The 21448-nt window shown below is 34.6% G+C and overlaps 1 protein-coding gene across 3 annotated transcripts in view; it reads left to right on the forward strand.

Annotated features, from left to right (window-relative positions):
• ADGRB3 (adhesion G protein-coupled receptor B3) overlaps positions 1–21448 on the forward strand; it is a 771030-nt gene that overhangs the window by 731527 nt on the left and 18055 nt on the right. For all 3 annotated transcript variants that reach the window (XM_033217557.1, XM_033217558.1, XM_033217559.1), the window contains 4 exons: positions 3820–3915; positions 5395–5434; positions 10495–11138; positions 21379–21414. In XM_033217557.1, the coding sequence (XP_033073448.1) occupies positions 3820–3915; positions 5395–5434; positions 10495–11138; positions 21379–21414 (816 nt within the window). The remainder of the gene's footprint in view (positions 1–3819; positions 3916–5394; positions 5435–10494; positions 11139–21378; positions 21415–21448) is intronic.

A 21448-nucleotide genomic window follows, 5' to 3' on the forward strand; every position in this document is an offset into this window, starting at 1 on the left:
CCTCTGCCTATCAATTCAGGTGAAAGATCTATTACAGATTATTATAAAAAGAAGAAAACTTTGAAGTCTAGATTTTAACTGTGCCATAATTTATCTTAAATATTAAATTGTTTCCTATAGATTTAGTAAAAAATTGCATTTGCTGGCATCAAGTAATTTTTTAATGTTAATTTCATAAGAACTCAAAGATGCAATGATTTTAATATCTAATAAATCTTAAATTTAGTTGTTACCTAAATTAAGTGATTTTCCAAATGGTAAGCCAAAGAGTAATATTATTGTCAGGCATTATAAATATGACTATTGATACAGCATATTTTAATATTCTGGTTGAGAAAGCAATATCTCGATTCTGTCTTATTTTATTTGTGTGTGTGTGTTTTCTGCTTGTTTGAAATATAGACTTGCTTTTTACAAAAATTCAATTATTCTTCATCAGCACAATTCACATCAGTTCACCAAAATCAAGCCTCTCTCAGTTGACCAGATATAAAATTCAATTAATTATCCAAATGCATTCAAATAGCTGTGAATGCTTTTTCCAGATACCATCTTGCCTGAAGTATTCTCTTCTGTGATAAGAAGTATGCACTGTGAAATCTAATCATTCTTTCCTGATAGTGTTGGACAAATATTTAAGACTAATGCATCCAGATTCGCTAGATACAATTTTTTTTTTTTTTTTTGATTCCGAATCTTGCTCTTGTCACCCAGGCTGGAGTACAATGGCACAATTTCAGCTCACTGCAACCTCCACCTCCCAAGTTTAAGCAATTCTCCTCCCTCAGCCTCCCAAGTAGCTGGGATTATAGGCAGCCACCACCACACCCTGCTAATTTGTGTATTTTCTTAGTAGAGACAGAGTTTTGCCATGTTCACCAGGATGGTCTCGAACTCCTGACCTCGTGTTCTGCCCACCTCGCCTCCCAAAGTGCTGGAATTACAGGCATGAGCCACCACGCCCTGCCCCCTAGATACATTTTTAAGATTAAAAAAATAAATAAAATGAGCATTTAGAATCAAGTAGAATTTCTTCTGCAAATCCTTCTAAATTAGAGGTGTCAGAGGCACTAAAAGTGGCAGAGAATCCAGCACTTAAATTGTGACATTTATATGACCATTAAAATAAACTTGAATTTACTGGAGAATATTTATTCTTTTTTGATTTATATTTCTTCTGAGTAGCATTTAATGGTTCATGAAGCTAACATCATCATTCGGTGTACAAATGCCCTTAATCTATCGTCCTATTTGGGAGTTTGGTAGTGGAAGGTATTGATTTTATATGTGCGTGTGTTCTGAAAAGACTTGGATTTCTTTTACATCTCCTTTAAGCAACTAAGAGTTGATTTTGAAGAGAAACCTACAGAAATTATATTTCCATATTTCATAGTCAATCAAAAATATTGGCAACTATGCTTTGAAGGTCTGAAAATTGGGAGTGGTTAGCAAGGACCATTCGAATTAATCTCTGGTATTACCAAAATGTTTCTCATTTTATATATGCTGATCTAGAAATATAGTTGATAGAAATCTTCATGAGACAAGCTCCCAGAAGGCACCATTGCTAACATAGTTTATCTTCCTTTGTAAAATGTGTTTCTTTAATAGTTGCCTTGAGGCGCAAACAGAAAATTAATATGTACCTATTTTTCTGACATTGATTTCTAGAAATTTTTGTAAAAACAGATATACTTTCTTAGTGGTTTCCCCAAATCAAATATCTGCATAATAGAAAAAGTAATCATCTGACAAATACTAGACTCATTACCAATTTTTGATTACTAATGTCTCTCTTTAAAACATACAACAACTTCTTAATCTAAAAAGGAGGAGCTTAAAAGCCTTCGCATCTGATAAATCTAATTTTGTCCTGGTTGTGTCTCCTTTACTAGGAAAAGCTAGATGATTTAGTTCTAAATATTTATTCAGTTATTCAGGAAAAGATGATCAGACTATATTTCACTACATCTGTACTTTAACTGATGTGTTTGAAAAAGGAAATAAGAAATTACCTTGCTGGGTATCAGGTAATGCATTCTTTTTCAAAGAAATTCTAGATTTAGAAATATTAGAGTAATAGAATGGAAGACAGGTCAGAGAACACTGAGTCTATCCCCATTCCTTCATTTCACAGACATTATGGCCGCATCAGTAGGATTAGAACCGGAGGTGGAGAAATAGAAGTGGACAGAGGTCTCATTATTGGGCCAGTTGGCCAGTCTTTAGTTGTGACTAGACTTGGTGTCAGTTTCCAAATCCTGCAATGTGACAATTTAGGAGAGAGGCTACTAATGACTATGAAATAGGTGAGAGGACAAGGAGGAAGCTAAAAACAACATAATAGGCTCAGTTTTGTTTTGTTTTGTTTTGTTTTGTTTTGTTTCCTGGCCAACAGGTATATATGAATATCTCATATCAAAATGGTGACAAGAGATCTTATATCAGGGCTTCTCAAAAATGAAAACCTCTCTGTATTAACTTTAGTAGTCCCTATAATGGTGCATCAGTAAAATAGGGAAAATATAACATCATCTATGCTTTGTTTTTTAATCCAATAAAACAGAGTGTAATAAACAAGAAAGAGAATGTCAATAATATGAAGTTAGAAAAGCAAAGCAGTGAAATGACATTGACTCGGGATAAGTAGCTACTTGTAAAGATGTCCATCAACAGCTCCTGGGGAGCTTGATGAACCTCTCGAATTGGAAAGAACAGGCTGATGCTGAGACACTGTAGGAAGAGAATAACTATCGATTGCTCTTTATGTTTGCTTCTCAGCTATTCATGTTCCTTCACTTGTTTTTTAATAAAAGAATTAATGTAATGTTCCTAGAACTTTCATGAGATATGTTTGTTCTTTCTTCAGAATTTGATTATAAATGGATATTAAGGAAGTTTGGCTTTGCAAAGTGACTTTTTATTGGCAAATCAGTCCACCAGAAGTAGTGCTGTTTTGTTTCCCTTTTGTTTAATTGTGTTTTGTTTTTATATCAGGGCACACAGGGAGACAAGAGATAGTCTACTCAAAGATTTCTTACATGAGACATAAAAAGAAACATCCCAAATCAATTTCAGTCAAAAGATCATTGAATAATCTCATTTTTCACAATATTTAAAGCTGTTAGGAAGATTATGCCATACCAAATAGTAAATCCCCTTAAAAGACACACATATTATTTGCAACAGTGGAATAAATCTGCCTTCTGGCAAGAATTATTAGTGTTGAACAGATATAGCTATTTTGATAGCTAAGGAGTTCCCAGCATTTCCCTCTATAGGTTATGGTAAGCGATAAATTTCCTTGGCATACAGCAAAAGTCCAGGTACACCAGCATTTGTATTAAAAAGTAAACAAGGCAGGGCACGGTGGCTCACGCCTGTAATCCCAGCACTTTGGGGGGCCGAGGTGGGCGGATCACCTGAGGTCGGGAGTTCGAGACCAGCCTGACCAACATGGAGAAACCCCATCTCTACTAAAAATACAAGATTAGCCGGGCGTGGTGGCGCATGCCTGTAATCCCAGCTACTTGAGAGGCTGAGGCAGGAAAATCACTTGAACCCGGGAGGCAGAGGTTGCAGTAAGCCAAGATCGCACCATTGCACTCCAGCCTGGGCAACAAGAGTGAAACTCCATCTCAAAAAATAATAGTAATAACAACAATAATAATAATAATTTCTTTTAACAAAGAAGTAAACAAAATCGGTGTAAGATTGTAAAATCAATGATAACCACTGCCTCAGAGTTGATTGCCAATATAGATAATATCTTGTCATTACTAAGAGAGAAGAAAAGTAATGTGTTCCCACTCCCCACAGGTTCAGGATGCATTTAGATGCCGATTGAGAAACTGTCAGGATCCCATCAATGCAGACTCTTCAAGTTCTTTTCCTAATGGACATGCTCAAATCATGGTGAGTTTTTATTTTCCCACTGCTTGTTAATTAAGTCATGATTTCTCAAGGGAATAGAAGAAATCCTTGTTAGTAAAATAGTGTAAAAATCTCACTTTGATTGAATTTGGCTTCAGTTCATTAATAGACTGCGAACTCTGGTACCACATAAGCGTTATCTCCAGATGGCTTCAGAGTCCAGGACATGTTGCTGGTTCCCTGGGGTGTTGAGTGTGGGAGTCCTATGCAACACTGCGGAGTATGTTCCTCCTTGCATACAATTAGGGCTAATGATTTGTGCGTAGGAGCATGTGGATGTCTTTTACAGATCAGAACACTATGAACCTGCACTTCTAGTCTTAAAGCAGTGGTTCTTGCCCCTAGTGAAACATTGGAATCATCAGGAGAGCCATGCCACAGACCAAGTAAAATCAAAATCTTGGGAGTGGGACCTAGATATTGGTGATTCCAGTCTGCAGCCTAAGATGAGAACCACTGTCCTAAAGCGTAAGGAGTAGCCACCCTTTTAGTGAAAGATCAGTTATTGTATGGGAGCTCTGGCTATTATTGGAATCAAAGTGTACTGTAGGTATAACCACTTTGATGTATTTTAGAAATAAGATGATATTTAAACTGTGTCATTTAAAGCAGGAATTAAATAGGAAAGTTTTGTTTTTACAGTATATTCGATTTATTAACTTTTTTGAACTAGGCAACAATAATAAGCTAGATGATACATTAGTAACTAAGACTTTGCAAAGAATAATCAACTCCTTACTAAAAACAAATAGATAACCAAAATCTCTGATTTAAAATATTAATAGGGAAAGGCATTTGATTGGAAGACCCTGATTAAGATAACGAAATTTTATCATTTCAAAAATTAATTGATTTGTTTAAAATAAAAGTTTTAGGAAAATATGAGGTCACAACTAAACCCCAGAAGGTTCTCAAACAGATGAGTATGGTTTAATCTTCAATTTTAAGTCCTAAACCTGAAAGCTTTTTGCCACATTTGAATCATTAGAAGAGTCTACTTTGAGCCTAGTTTAATCTAGTTTGACAAAGCTGGATTATAAGATGTTACATTACACGCAATATATTCAAATTGAATGTTTAAAAATACCAATAACAAACATAATTATTTAAGTATATTCATAATAATTCACATTCTGATGTCTTTATTATGGTTAGAGAATTGCCTTAAAATTCTATCCTTCTAATATATGGTTACCAGTTTCCAGACTGAAGATGACACTGGGTATTGTATTGTCTTATTAAAATTGTATGGTATGTTTCCTTTGATTTTATTTAACATTTGGGCTCTAGGAAACACTGTTGAAAACAATCTAATTATACCTAGAGAAACTTCCTATGCACAAAACAATAAACTTGTGCTGCCAACTTAGATATCTGTAAACTTCAGATAATCTGATTAGTAAAAGACACTTGAGGTCTTCATTAAATGATGGTTCCATGTCTTCTTATTTCTTGTTACAGACAGACTTTGAAAAGGATGTAGACATTGCTTGTCGATCAGGTAAGCATATTTAGATTTTGAAAATCTAATCAGTAGGGATGTTAAATCATGTCTATAGATTTTAATTTTAAAGAAAATACTGTGGTTTACACATTACATATTGTTCTGTGAAAGGGCTGTATATGTAAAGCAGCCCCCAAATGCCAAAGGAGCTGAGAAACCAAAGAACGAGGCAGAAAAATCCAGTTGTTGGTTAAAGGGAGGATATTAGGGAACTTACAGACAGGAGTGTAGTCTTGGGCAGCAGCAAGACAGATAGATCCCCACACAGTTACTCTTCAGACACAGGGTTTATATACCATAGGGAAAGGGGATACATGCTGTATAGACAATTAAAGGCAACCCTCCAGAATAGGCAAGAGTGCTATGAGCCTCATAGCCTATAATTTGTACAATAACATCAAGGTTGCTTTGATCTAAAGGCAGAATTTGTAATGAGTACATGTTCTTACATTAAGTACAGTAAATAAAGTCAGAATCAGGAGGCATTCATAGGACTGGGGTTATTCAGAAGTCAAAATGGTGGATTAGCATTCAAGATGGAGTCACTTTTGTCTCCATATTTATGTGTATGAATAAACAGAATCTTTAAAATGGAAGGATTGTAGTAACAGAAGTGTGTTTGTGGAGGAAGAAGGTGGGGGAGAGAGAGAGAGAGAGAGAGAGAGAGAAAGAGAACGAACAAGAGAAATGAGAGAAAAACTAAGAATGGTTCATTGGAAACACCATGACAGCAGAAAAACTTTCACATGGAGACATAAGATTTCCATTCCACCAAGTAATGGTTTTTGAATGTAAGGCCAGTCAATTTAACCTCTCTGTGCCTCTATTTTATCATGTGTGGAATATGCGTTATTGTAAAGATGAAATTGCATTGTCTGTATGTGTGTTAAGGTTGTTGTGGTTTTAATTTTACAAAGAATCAAGAGAAACTCTGCAGCACGTCCTGTTTAGAGGGCTTGAATGCCATAATTTCCCAGCCTGTGGCTAAATTCTCGCCAGAATAGATGGCTCAATAGTTTTAAAGGAAACTATATGTTCAGTTTTGAGGGATAGTTCCAATTGTTGGAATATGGTCCTACGTAGGAACAGAATATGCCTCATTTTACCTTTTATTTGTTGATCTTGCTGCTGCCTTTTAAAACAACAGTGGGTATCTACTTCATCTAAATATCCAACTGCCTTAAAGCAATGATCATTTAGCCCAATCCAAGTATTTTTTCTTCAGATTAAACAAGTCTTATTTCATCATTCATTTCTTGTAGCATTCTCTGAGGCACGATACCCAAGGTAGCCTCCAATTTATCAATAATTTTAAATTATGGTGCCCAAATATATACATGTTCACCCAGCATTTATCACAGTGGGCTCTTTATTTGTATTAATGTTATACACATTTGTGTATGATTTCTATTTCAGTACTAGTGTCAACTTACCTGAAATTCTTAAGACTTTTTGTAGGAGTTGTCAGGGCTTCCCCAGTCTATTAATGTAAAGATTTTGTTTTTGGTATGTTTTCCTTGAAAAAGAAATTTGGCCTTTGCATTTATGTCTATTTGCTATTCTTTTACTAATTTCAGGTTAGCATACTATCCATTTCCATTGTTTAGTGACTAAAAGTTTGATAAGAATACTTTCTAAGTCTTCATTCAAACTGTAGTTAAAAGAGTTGAATGTCATGAAACCTAGCAGAGAAACCTGCTATATTCAGTAAGGTACCCCCTATCTGCCAGCAGACTTCCTCTACATGGAGTTTTCAGATTCAACTCAAAACCATTAAACATCTGTGCAGAGTCTCAAATCTTGTCATGATCACAAGAATATGAGAGACTAATCCCATATTCTCATTCCTGGATTTAATCTAAATACTGTATGTAGAGTATGGTCATAGCAGAGCAATAAGGTAACTATCATGATTTGGCAACCCATAGTGGACTGGAGCTGGGCATTAGAAATCACCATTTCCTGTTGAAAATCTAACAAAATATTGCCAGGACGCAGTCTCACTAGTGCTTGGTTTCCAGAATTGATCATTTTTCTTTTTTGGATAATTGATACAATATTGTCACTTTGCTCCATCCACCTGCCATAATTTCTCAAAAACCACTAGCCATGGTGCCAATTTCCACATCTGTGTTCCAAGATGGAATGTGATTTGTCTGAGTTTAGAAGCTTAAATTTATTTACAATGAATAAGTATTCATTTAATTCTTAATCTTTCACCTTCAGTGTTGTTTTTTTCAGCCTCAATTAGTATACTCATTACACTTCTCCTTGAAAGAGAAGCAGTGTAAGAGCAGACGGTTTTGTCTCTCCTTTGACAGCTATAACATTAAACCAGTGGTTGTCAAAGAGTGGTCCCTAGACCATCAGTGTTAGCATCACCTGAGAACTTATTAGCAATGTACATTTTGAGGCCCTAACCCAGGGTCTGAAACTGGAGGTTGGGGTATAGGAACTAGTTATAAGCCATCCAGATAATTTTGATGCATGCTAAAATTTGAGTACCACTGTATTAGACCATCCTTAAGCTGTGATCTCATCTCTGCAGTATTTATCTTGTTCTCCTTCATAAAGTTACAGATTTTTCTGGGCCTCATTGTATGCTGGGATTTAGCATCCCTAATACAGGCCAGTACCATTATTTTATCAGCAAATAATTTTTCTAATGTTTTCATTTTCTGTTTTCATCTGTTATTGGTGCCCTTTTTGGTTGAGCCTATTAGGAGCTTTCTTCTCAGTTTATCTAGAGATGTCTGTCTATGTTGAAGCATATTCATGAACTCTGAATAATCTTTCTTTATAATGAGGTGAAATTCACTTCCCTACATGGCAGCGTTTCTATCTGATCATGCCAAATATTCAGTTGCTTTATATTTTGTTTGGAGTTTGTATTTCACTACTTGATTAATTTCTCTCGAAAGTCCCATCACTTTAACATCATGCTTTCATGTGTAGGCGGTATGATTTGTTTATGCTGTATATTCAAAACTTGGATATACATTTTAAGTAACTCTAAGAGGCAGGCATTTCTCTCATACAGAGCAGCCACTACTGCATAAGAAGAATTATCTTTCTTTACATATTATGTGTGTATATATATAATATAAATTTTCAACAAACACAGCTATATCACTTGATTAAAATGCGTTGGCTATAACTATAAATCATATTAAATTTGTACAAAGCTTAATGTATCTTGTACAAATTTAAATTATAAAGTCAATACACAGTGCCAATGCTTCCTTTATAGTTTTTAAATAGAAGTTTAAGGTTATTTATATATTTTAATGAAATAAGATAGGTTCCCATAACTCATGTTTAAATTTTACTGCTATAAATTTTGGAATTATTTCTATATACAATTAAGGGTTAAAAGTGTCCTTCACTGAATTTGGAGTTTTTTTTAAAGTATTTATTTACAGTATCAATAAATCATTACAATATCATTAAATTTAGCATACTTTGCCCCTTAGTATTGTCATGTATCATTACTCCTGGAAATTAGAATTCATTATTGATCTATTATTTTTAGAGGTTTGGAAATAACTTTTTAAAACTGAATTTTTCTACTTTTTGTGATGTATAACAGTTAAATACACAAAAAGGCACAACCAGATTGTTAATTTTAAAAAAGATATAAATTTAACATGATTTTTACTGCCTAAGATAAAGAGACAATAATACAATAACTAGATACAGTATCTTTCAAGATAACAGATATTACATGAATGATTCATGTTTTGAAATAATTGTAAAGTCTTGTTTCTATGTAACAGGGAAAGACATTTATAATCTGTTTTTCAACCTCTGCTTTAATGCATAATAATTATGATTCTATTTGAAAACTGGATAATAATGGAAAAAAATCAGTATATCTGAAACTTTTTATGAGGAGACAATAAACCAGATTTTTACAGTCATCTATGCCTAATGAAATTTTAAATGATGATTGCTCTACTTTGTAGGTAGGTTAACACCAGATGTGCATGTTGAACCAACTTCACACAGTGCTATTCTGTATGCTTTCAATTCCGAAGTTATAATAACAAGTCTTCAGAATTTTATTCATTTGTATCCTCAAAACTGACAATTGTTCATAACTAAGCATGCTTTGTGTTATTCTGCCCTATTATCCCCAGAACGTGTCTTTCTTTTTATACAGAGGCAAAAAGAAGGGGAAAAAAGCCAAATATATTTTAACAAAGAATTATTTACTCTTTTGTTTTTGTTTGGTTTGGTGTGCATTTTTGTTTTGTTCATTTTCATACTACAAGTTATCATAAATTTTTTTCTCCTAAATCATTATTTTTAGGCTTAAAGTGGAACAAAGATTTTGGAGGTTCATAAAGTTTTTTTTTCTTAAACTCAGTTGGCAGTTTTAATATTCTCATAGGGGCATTCCAGCATATAGATTAATTTTTAAATTTTCTTTCTTCTATATGAAACTGAATATGATAAATACTTTTTAATATTGTATCCACCTTGGCCATATGGACTTCAATGAAAAAATCCTCATTAATTTTCAATATGCATCATTTTTGGAGGGATTTCTGATCCGGTAGGATGAAGTTCCCATTAATTATCCCTTCAAGAAGCATTTTAATGAGCATAACTTCTAGAACAGTTTAGTGGGAAAGTCATTAAGAAAAAAATCAAATTTGTATGAAAATATTCATAATTTTACAAAAATCCTTTGGAGCAGATTGATGGAGAAAACTTCTCTGGTAATCTCCTATTTCCCTGGAAAGTTATTTGGAGTTGTTTAAGGACAGGGTACTAAGATTTTTGAAAGCCCATTAATCAGCTTTCAGATATGCTTTAGCTATGGGCTACCTGAGATCTATGAGAGCATAACAGAATCAGTAAAGAGTGATTGAGTAATCTCTGGACCATGTACAAACAAATTGATATGTATCTTTTTAAATAACATATCTATCAAATAATATATATTTAATAACAAGAAAATTGTTTAGTAGAAAGAGAGACAACATACTATAATAATGAAAAATAAACACACATTAACTCTCTTTCTTCAACTTTTACATTCCTACTCACAGTTCTTCATAAGGATATTGGTCCTTGCCGAGCAGCCACAATAACAGGAACACTCTCTAGGATTTCTCTAAATGATGATGAAGAAGAAAAGGGAACAAACCCTGAAGGGCTAAGCTATTCAACATTGCCTGGAAATGTCATTTCCAAAGTCATCATCCAGCAACCCACAGGTCTGCACATGCCCATGAGTATGAATGAGCTTAGCAATCCATGTTTGAAAAAAGAAAATAGTGAATTGCGGAGAACTGTGTACTTATGTACGGATGATAATTTGAGAGGGGCTGACATGGACATAGTCCACCCTCAAGAAAGAATGATGGAAAGTGACTATATTGTGATGCCCAGAAGTTCTGTAAATAACCAGCCTTCAATGAAAGAAGAAAGCAAAATGAATATTGGCATGGAAACCTTGCCGCATGAAAGGCTATTGCACTACAAAGTAAACCCTGAATTCAATATGAATCCCCCTGTAATGGACCAGTTCAATATGAACTTAGAGCAACATCTCGCACCCCAGGAACATATGCAGAATTTGCCCTTTGAACCTCGCACAGCTGTGAAGAATTTCATGGCCTCTGAGTTGGATGATAATGCAGGACTATCAAGAAGTGAAACTGGATCAACGATATCAATGAGTTCTTTAGAGGTGAGCCACAGAAGATTAAATTTTTCCTTGATGGTTGAAATATGAATAGATATAGATAGAGATATTGATTGATTGGTTGATTGATTGATGTGACACTGGTGTTGGAAGAGAAGATTCACATCCGCTTTTGCAGTTATGTATCATGAAAATTTCTGGCTATTGAGATTCAGTCGCAATTCAGGGTTTTCTCAGTAGTGCATTATAATCCCCTTATTCAAGATAATATAAAAAAAGAAACTATTATATTTAAAAAGATACTAATCAGTCATAATTCTGTCATCATGGGAACTAAGTTAGGCACTCATAAAAAATAAAATAAAATAAATAAAAAGCAGAGGATTCTTCTGATGTTTCTCAGGTACCACAGGTCCTTTTGGTGCATAGTGTCTACATGGCATTACAAACTTAAACTGAGATCTATACTTTCTGTGTAACAGTAACTGTTAAAAATTACAAAATTGGAACATTTCTCTAAATGTTTTACCATTATACTGATGAAAAACTAATTATTATTACAGTAGATCAGTATTATTCAGAGTAAATATTTTGCTCTTAACTTACAGAATAATGACCATTAAAATTTTTTGTCTTAGACTGTGAATTGTCAGGAAGAATGTAATCTGAGCATACTAACAGTCAGGATTCTGAGGTCCAACAACATGGCCTTTTTGCTTTCATAAGGCCACCAAAAGTAAACAGTAAGCTCGTCACAACTTTCCTGCTTATACAGTGAAAAATAGCTGTAAACCTGCAGTTGATATATATATTCATATATGATACAATACATACATACTTTTATATGTATTGCCAATAGTTTTAGTATAATAGATTATTACATAAAACACCATCTACACAAAGGCACTATAATTAGTTGCTTGCCCTTTCCATCAGAGTTATGCTGATAATTGTATGTTCAAGTGTCCAAAAGTTCCCAGAGGCAATTGTTTCATGCTTCTCCCCAAAGCCATACCTTCCACTAGGTCAAAATGAAAAGGTGTTCTGAGAGGCTTAAAAAAATGTGATGAATAGGGTAATTTTCAGGGTTTTCCCAGCTGGATTGAGAAAATTCCAGACAATAAACGGTAATGTGAATAGAATCTAAGATAAGTCCCCAAGTTCTGGATCAACCTCAAACTGAATAAGGCTTCTAGGTCAGAATCATTCTTCAGAATCAAAGGCATAGATAGGGGTAATGAAGCCAAGTTCACCTCCAGGGTGACTGGAGCTCCCTTCTGAACAAAAATGTTTCATCCCCCTGAATTAGCAGAATAGCTGCAGTTTCCTTATTTGTAACTTGCATATCCCAGAGACTACCAGGTTTGTAATAATGACCACATAAGGACAAACCACAAAATATTTATGCAAAAATCACAAAAGTTTTTAAAAGGATTTTCAGTAAGTGTGCATATAATAACATAGCATTATAAGTAATCATAATGATTATGTGGAAGTTTTCTATTTAGTATGGCTCTTTTAAATGTGTTAAAGGGGGTTGAACGGAATTGCATGAAAATATTTTGGTTGTTACAAAAATGTTTTACATCTAAAAGTCTGAAAACTTTGCTGGATTGATATTGTACAGGTTATCTGTGCTTGAACAACAGACTGTATTTCCAAGAACTTCTTTGTTCAGTTTGTAATTTTTCCAAATTTCTGTATCCTTATTATTAAGTGTATTATATATAACTGTGATTCAGCCAAAAGATCTGCATTTAAATGACTTAGAGATCACAAGACTTACATCTTGAAAAGGAAGGAAATTCGGAATTCAGAATGAAAATTTGGTTCTTCGTTTTCATTCTTTAAATGAATTTAATAGTAATTGCTTAGGGTGATGATTTTATGAGATAGCAGAAAGAGAATATATAGATGTGGGAATGAATAATAAAAATTAGCATTTATATAGCATCTTTCATTAGCAGATCCTCAAATCATTTTAAAAACAGGAATTAATCTTCACAACACCTCCATGCAATGGATAAGTTGTTATAATCCTCAAAGTAGAGTCATTTGTTCAAGGTTATAGAGCAAGTTCATAGGAAATCTAGGAATAGAATCTTTCTGTCCTGATCAATTTTATGCCATCTAGGAGAGACAGTAATGAGCCTGAATATTAGCATGAGGGTAACTTTAAAGTTCTTTCTAATCCTTGACAGGCATTTGGTCTTATGATGAATAAAGACATGAAATGGGTAAAGCCCTTGTCCTTTAAGTGTGTATAACTAACACATTTTGGAAATGGGGCTGTGTTCATGAAGATAAAGTTTTTGATCTGGCTTTCTTCTTGAGCAGCATGATGCATTGTCAAGTAGAATTATCAGCTCTGCTAGATTGTATATGCTGGGTCAACTGGTGAGGGAGATGGTATTCTGACAATAATAAAGGAAAAGCAGAAAAATGACCTGAGTATCTACATAGAGAGTGGGATCAACAGTAGTCAGGAGGTGTCTTGAGTCTTAGAAGATAATGTTAAGGTGAAAATGGTAAATCATGTGGATCACATGAGGCCTAAGCAATAGAACAATTTAAGTCTTTTCTCCCTCTAAGTAAGAAGGAAGATTAAAGCCATAGGGAACATCCAGCCTGGGCAGCTGGCACAGCAGAGAATGGCCAAGATCCTCAGGATTCTTTCAAGGATATAATATAAAGATGCTCATATTTTACCTCCAGAGGAATCCGTTTTCACAAACTGCCAGCATGGAAAGTGCTGAAGGAAGAAGCAGAATAGGGTAAAACAGAAAATGTGGGAATTAATAATAAAAAAATAAAAAATAATATTCTCATAACATGGAGAGATATGTTCTCTTTCTAACTGTAGTCATTCATAAATGAACTTGTTAAACAATTCTGAAAACTTTAGATATAGAGCAGCCACAATTATGGGAATAATTGCAATACTAATATAGTAGAATAGAATGTGATAGAAAGTGCAAAAGAGGGGAAACAAGAGTTGAGGGAGGAAAAAAGAAAGCCAAAAAAGACTCGAGTGGGTGAGTGGGTGGAAGTATTTGTTCAAATAAGCAAGAAGCAACAAAGAAAGAAGGAGGCTCCCCAACCCTGAAGTCAGTGGCAGCACAAAAGCTTCCAGCCTTCATGGGAGTTCGTTCAGCTACCCCCCAATTAGTGGGTATAAAAAGTTTAATAAATTCATGAAGTGTCTTGGCATTAAAAACATATCTAGATTTTCTCTGAGCCTAATAGTACCTTGTCTCTTTCCTTCTGCTGATATGTTCTCTTTCTAACTGTAGTCATTCCCCAATGAACTTGTTAAGCAATTCTGAAAACTTTAGATATAGAGCTGCCACAATTATGGAATAATTGCAATACTAATATAGTAAGATTTTTCACAACAATGGCTCCAGCCCTAAATATCCTGTGACTGCTTTGCTTAAGGTTAAGAAGAATGATATTGTCATCAGCACTTTAGTCATTTACCTTCAATTAATGAACAAAATGTGATGTATACATGATGTATACATAGAGCAAAGCAACAGCAACAACAAAAACACACTAAGATTTTGCTTTTGAGCAAGAGGGGACAAAAGAGGTATCATGGTTCTCAAGCACTTGAGGACTATAAAATCTAATTTAAACCTTGGATTGTTCTATTTATTTCTTTCCTGAAAAATTATAGTTGTAACATTGTATGGAGACAGGTCAGTATTTGTTCTGAATCATTGAAGCCGTGGCATTTACTTTAGCAGGTTGTAGACGTTAGATTTAAATAGTAAGCGGTTTTTCACTCAAGAGTCTTTCCAACATATGTATACATCTTGAACATGTTAAGCACATGGTCCATTCTTCACTCTTTTCCTTGTATCATTCAAGGTTAATTCAAGTTCTTGAGTCACTGGCTTTTGGCTGGGTTCTGTCAACAGAAAGCACTGGTGAGAGAGTAGAGGCTGAGGAAAAGAGGGAAACCTGGGATCTTTCTCCCTTACTCTGTATGCTTTTGGGAGCACCTTGTATGTCTGGTGTAGTTCCCACATGCTTCCAGCATATGCCAGGTGCTGCAACCCATGGGCTTAAGTCACTCTGCCCTCTCCTTTTATCTGTCCAGCCTAGGAGGTATACTGACCTCTTCTGCTAATCCCTGGGTTACTGCATGGTCCCCTATGTGCTGTCTCAGTTCTTCTATCATTTGAATTTTTGTAGACCATCTTGCTGAAATGTAAACACCTTAAGTGGTTTCTGTTGTTCTTGCCTTAATTTTTCTTACCAATAAAAAGCTTAATAACTTATAAGAGTTAGACAGTACATTACAAAACTGTTATCCAAAATAGAAGGTTTTGTTGCTCTAGCTTGTCTATTTGTGTATAAGCTTACCTCTACATCGGAAACCAAATAAGTCTGTCTCAATTTGTAATGGCCAGAAAGAGACACCATTCTAGGCTAAATTTTTATACATCAGTTTTTCTCTAGACATGAATGATAGAGTTCTCAGCATAATGGTTTTTAAAAGTAAAATATTTTAGCAATAATATCACATTACAGGTGCCTCCCTTACTGCTGTTGTGAGGATCAAATTAGATAATGTACATGAAAAACCTTTGAAATTGTAAGAAGCGCTTTAGATGTAAGATTATGTTATTATTATGTCATTATCATTATGCCCTGAATTTCTGCAAAGAAGCTTGAATGCTGAGTTAAATCAATATTCAGAATATTAGACAAAATGTTATGGCCTCGCTTAGGAACTAGGGCACTCTGTCACTAACAGAAACTATTATAAAATTGACCATGTGCAGAAACAACTTTTTTTAATATTTTTTCTCATGTAAGTCTGATGAAAGGAAGACTTGCCATTTTTTACTGTTGTGCTTTTACTCCTGGATTACAGAATTTTGTCTCCCTTGCAGGCATACAAACAAAATTAGCTTGAATAGAAGTCATTTAAAAAAATTAATTATTCTCAGATATCATTTCCACCGCTATTTTTAATGGATTTGCTACCAGAGCTTTCTCCTTACAAGTAGGTTTATTGCTCACTTTATAATAGAAATTTTAATGGCAGTCATATTGCCATTCATTAGTCAGTGGAATTTATTACTTGCCATGAATCTTCTAGTGTCTTGTCCAGCTTAATTTGCAGTGACAAAAACAATGAAGTATTCCCTTTGAGAAATTATTCATCATTCGACAAGACTTAGATGTGGAGAAATGCCTCTATGCATACATTCACTAAGTATTCCTTTGAGTACCTTCATACTGTTGTACATTTTCTCACTTTTAAATCATCGTAAAGAATTTCTCCTTTCTATTAGTGATAGGCCTGCCTTCCTGCAAATTGTCTTGATTCTCTTAGCTGTCAGTTGACCTACTCATAATGGTTTTCATTGTGTGTTTAGTCTACTTGCTTAAACAAATTCTCTCAGAGTATGCCCAAGAAAAGCAACAACAACAAAACAAAAATAGAAAGTCACATTCTTTTGAATACCTTTGGCTGTTATCGTGCAGCTCCTTTAATCATTTGCCAATAATTTTGTGAAGGTCTCCTATTGTGCCATACCCTTTGCTAGATGCTGTGGATATAAATGTAATCAAGATAGAAATGGATCTTGCCCCTGTGGAGAATACACCCTATGGAAGAGACAGACAATTAACCATTAAAGCAATTAATGAAATAGTGTGCAGTACTGGGTAATAACTATGGAATGAAAGGGAGAGACTTCTTTAGATAAGATGGTCTGGGAAGCATTTGAAAGTATCATTTACTGTAAGAAATAAAATTGAGAAGTAATGTGGCTTGCAAGGAGCTGAGGGAACTTTTCAGGCAAAAGAAACTGTAAGTGCAGTGATCCTGAGGTAGAAAAGAGTTTTAGCATATTCTCAAAAGATCAGAATACCTGTGAAGCTAATGTTGAACTCCTTAAGATGAAGTTAAAATGGAAAGGAGAGACCAGACTTTGCAGTGTCTTGTAAAGCAATGAAAGCAAATGAGGACTGTTAAGCAAAAGATTGTCACAATGATTTTTCCATGCATTCATCTATCCATCTATCCATTCATCCATAACTTTGGTTGTTTAGAAAGTAAAGGATTAGAAGCCAGAGGTTTTAGGAGAGGAGACAGAACAGAAAGTTGGATGACAGTTAGAAAGCTACTGAAGTAATCCAGACAAGAGATAACGGTTTCTTTGACCATAGAGGTGAAAGTGGAGATAGAAAACAGTGGGCAGAACAAGATGTATTTCAGAGACAGAACAGATGGCACATGCTGGTGGATTGAATGTGGAAGACGAGAGACAGAAAGGAAGGAAGGGTGACTCCTAAGTCTCTGGCTTGACCGACTAGAAATCCAGCATTTTCTATCATGGGAAAGGCAGGAAGAATAAAGGATGTTTGGAACTTAAAAGATGATATTCTAAATCATGGGAGTGAATTATGGTATCCAGAAGAGAATAAGAGAAAGAAGAGAGCCCAGGAACTCAACATTAGAAGGCAAGGATGTGAGAGTGCCAACAAAGGGGGCTTCAGCATAAGCTGCAGCAAGTAAGAGGAGGAAAAATAAAAAGACTGAGAGTTCATGAGTGTTTTAATGAGGAAACGATTAACTTTCAAAAGCTTCTGAGTGTCCAATAAGATGGACAGAAAATTGACCTTGGAATTTGACCAGATGGAGCTCATCAGAGACAGTCAGCAAGAAGAATTTTAATGGAATATTGAGAATAGGATACAAGTTGGGATGAGTTCTAAGTGGGAAATTCAGAAGAGGAAACAGTATAGAAATTAGGAAGAGGAAACAGCATAGGAGGATTCCATTACCTACTATGAGAAAAAAGATTATTTACATTAGGTTACTTGGAAAATTGGAATATAGGTACAGAGGGATTTGTATCTTCATAAAATAATTCAATATCACCTATCTCTGGCTTATATTAAGTTTACATGTAGCATTTTTAAAAGTTATCAGATTATCAGAAAAATTGTTATGACTTGACCACTTTTCTCAGTTGGTTCTTAATTTAAAACATACGTAACCATTATTTCTAACCACTTTCTCCTCTGGAATTAATATTTTGGAGAGCTCAGAAAGACATTTCAATAAACATGCAAGTCAGGGTTTCAATAAACTTCAATACTTTGAAAGACTTTCCAATACGCTGTTTGTATACCAAGGGTGGAAAGAGACCAAAACCGAACAGAATTGAATGTTCTTTTTCTTTCTTTACACCATCAATTTCCCAATGCCCCATGCCCCTTTTAGATAAACTAAGGCTGGAATGGGGCTCATGCCTGTAATCTCAGCACTTTGAGAGACCAAGGCAGGTGGATCGCTTGAGCCCAGGAGTTCAAGATCATTCTAGGCAAGACAAAATCTTATCTCTACAAAAATTAAAAAACTTAGCCAGGTGTTGTGGCACATGTTTATAGTCCCAGCTACTAGGAGGGCTGAGGTGGAGGGATCACTTGAGCCCTGAATGTTGAGGCTGCAGTGAGCTGTGATCGTGCCACTGAACCCCGGCCTAGGTGACAGAGCAAGACTATTTCAAAAAAAAAAAAAAAAAAAAAAGGAGAGAGTCATGTCTGGAGGTGGAGAAGTCTCCTACTGTTTGTTATTATATCATTGCTTATAAATGATTGCATATTAGTTTCTAAGTTATTTTACTCAACACAGATATTTTCTCAAATATGTAAATATCAAATTGCTAGTTCTTTTTTTTTTTTTTTTTCTTCAAAATGCAATTGACAAGGAAAAGTTAATCTGCTTGACCTTGCTTTATGCTTAGAAAGTCAGACTTGGACTGACTGGGTCATCTATTGTTATTTTTGCTGAGTCTGGTAACAATTAGCAAAACATCACAGGCATTTTTGCTGTAACATAGCACTCTTATATTACTGAGAAGACAGCAAGAGATAGTAAATAAAATGCTGGGTTTGGAGTCAGAAGTCCTGAGTTTGGAGCCCAACTCATTTGCTTACCACCCAGGTGAAGTGGGCAAGTCATTTTAACTCCACTGACCTTCAATTTTTCTTATTCATAAAATAAGGAAAATAAATAATATTTTATTCGACCATCCCACGGGTGGGTAGCATGTGCAAATGTGGAAGTGCTATATAAACAACAAAAGGTTGAAACACTTGGTCAGTATTGTGGAAACCTGAATAACATTACACACATTTTTAACTCACTTGGACTGTAAAAATCTGTCATTTTTTTCCCCACTCTCCAATTTTTAAGGCTCTACTGCTTTATTTTGCATCCACTCCAAATCCCACCACCATCTTTAGGTTCTTTTGATTAAAATCTGTTTGTTTGATTTGTTCATTCCTTAGTCTAATCCTTCAAGACTGCCAGTTATGCTACGCCTTATATTAGAACTTAATTTTAATAAAATTAAATAGGAGAGAGTCTACTTATTTGAGTGTATCCATTTTCCTTCCCTATTTCACATTGACATACCTGCTCTCAGAAACAGAATCTATCTCTGGTGATCTTCTAGGTTCCTGTCTTTTGCTCTTGCTTCTAAATCTTTTTCATAAGATTTCACTACTTAAGTTTCAAATAAAATGCAAAGCTCATGACTAATGCTTTATAATTATTGCTTAAAACTGTTTCCAGCCTTAAATTTTGCTGTATTAAGAAAGAATCTTGCTTAATGTATACTGACAAAAATGTCCTGCTTAGTCACAGTGCCAAGAAAGCAAGGTATACAAGAGCAGAATGGAAGCACTGACATTTAGTCTAGCATATTGCAGCAAAGTGTGGTGCAGTACACTGGAGCCTGGTTTTCACACAGCACAATTAGATAACAATAGTGGTGGGGAGACTGCAAAAGAGGACTGGGCTCAATGCTTTCACAAATACTTTTCTCCTTCCTGGATGTCACCACGGCAAGGCTGAGATGCTGTTGGAGACAAGAAGAAAGTGAGATCAACATGCTGAGTTTTCATTTAATAAAACAGTCTCCTTTTAGCCCTCTCCCTGATAGTGCTTGAAGACTGCATTTTCAGTCTTAAACAGCTTCACTGAAATAAAATTATTTCAGGAAATTTTCACTTAAAACATGAAACTTTTCTTTTGGCATGTCCCCTTTTGTCTACTGAAACATGGTTTGGGGATTAGGTATACAGTGAAGTTCTGATTTTGTCATGACAATTTTAACTGTAGCTGCAGAAATTTAATCATAGTTTTCAAGAAACTACATTAATGCTTCTTTTCTGTCTCTCCTAATGTTCAACAGTTAAAATGCAGAGTAGAGTCTCCTACCTGTCTTGAATATGATTTCCTATTAAATTATCGAAGTTTGTAGGTTTTGGGATGGGAGCTCGGGAAAAATGAAACAAAACTTTGCCCAAAGGTTTATATATTTTTCCAACTACCTGAATATTGCATACTTTAATTGTTTGTTAATTCTCCCTGTTTCATTCCCTCTCTCATCAAAAATATTCCAAATTTTAAAAATCCATACTAAAAGTTTGCTAAGAATACTTTATACTAATATCATGAAAATCATATCACATGAATTGTATTCATTTCATTTTAATCCTGTTTTCTGGTTGTATTAGTCTTCATTATTTTATTAATGCATTTTATCTATAACTAGATTTCAGAAACTGTGTAACAAAGATGGAGCCATAGGGAAACACTGTGAGACATTTACATGTACATCTACATTTTACTGGGGTGTGGAATAGTTTGTTTTGCTGAACTAGAGCAAATACCTTAGTTTCTCAGGACTAGCAATGAGAAGGACTTTTCTGTCATGGAGGACTATCAAATTACAAGAAATATGTGGGTGAGACTTATGAAGAACTTTGGGACTTAGAGGATTGGGTAGAATTTGGTAGAAATGAAAACTAGAGGTTGGTTGAAGATGTCAAGCTAACTAGACAATTTTTCCTATACAACTTTTAATCTTGTTTGTCTGTAGTTTTGCTGTAATAAGCCTAAAGTCTCTTTCAAGATTGAAATGTCTGAGTTTTCATAGGAACAATTTCTCCTTACTAAAAATTAGGGTTAAGAGGTCAAAATGAGAAATATTCTGTATTTTTATATTCTTCAATTTTAAAAGAAGTTCAAAGTGAAAATAGAAAATCGTGAACAGAATATTTCGAAATCATAACATTTTTCATAATTCATGAAAATTTCATAATATTTTACATTTTTCCTTATGTGAAGGAAATATGTATAAACCAAGCAGGATTATCTTTAATGAAAATGATGATTTTTCATTTTGTTTGAGTGACTAAACATAACTTTGTTGGTTTTTTTCCTTCTTTTTAAAAATATATCTTACAGAGAAGAAAATCACGATATTCAGACCTTGACTTTGAGGTAAGTTTATATGAATTATTTTAGAATTTTAATT

Source organism: Trachypithecus francoisi, unplaced genomic scaffold (assembly GCF_009764315.1).
Source record: "Trachypithecus francoisi isolate TF-2019V2 unplaced genomic scaffold, Tfra_2.0 Lachesis_group10, whole genome shotgun sequence".
Taxonomy (NCBI): Eukaryota; Metazoa; Chordata; class Mammalia; order Primates; family Cercopithecidae; genus Trachypithecus; species Trachypithecus francoisi.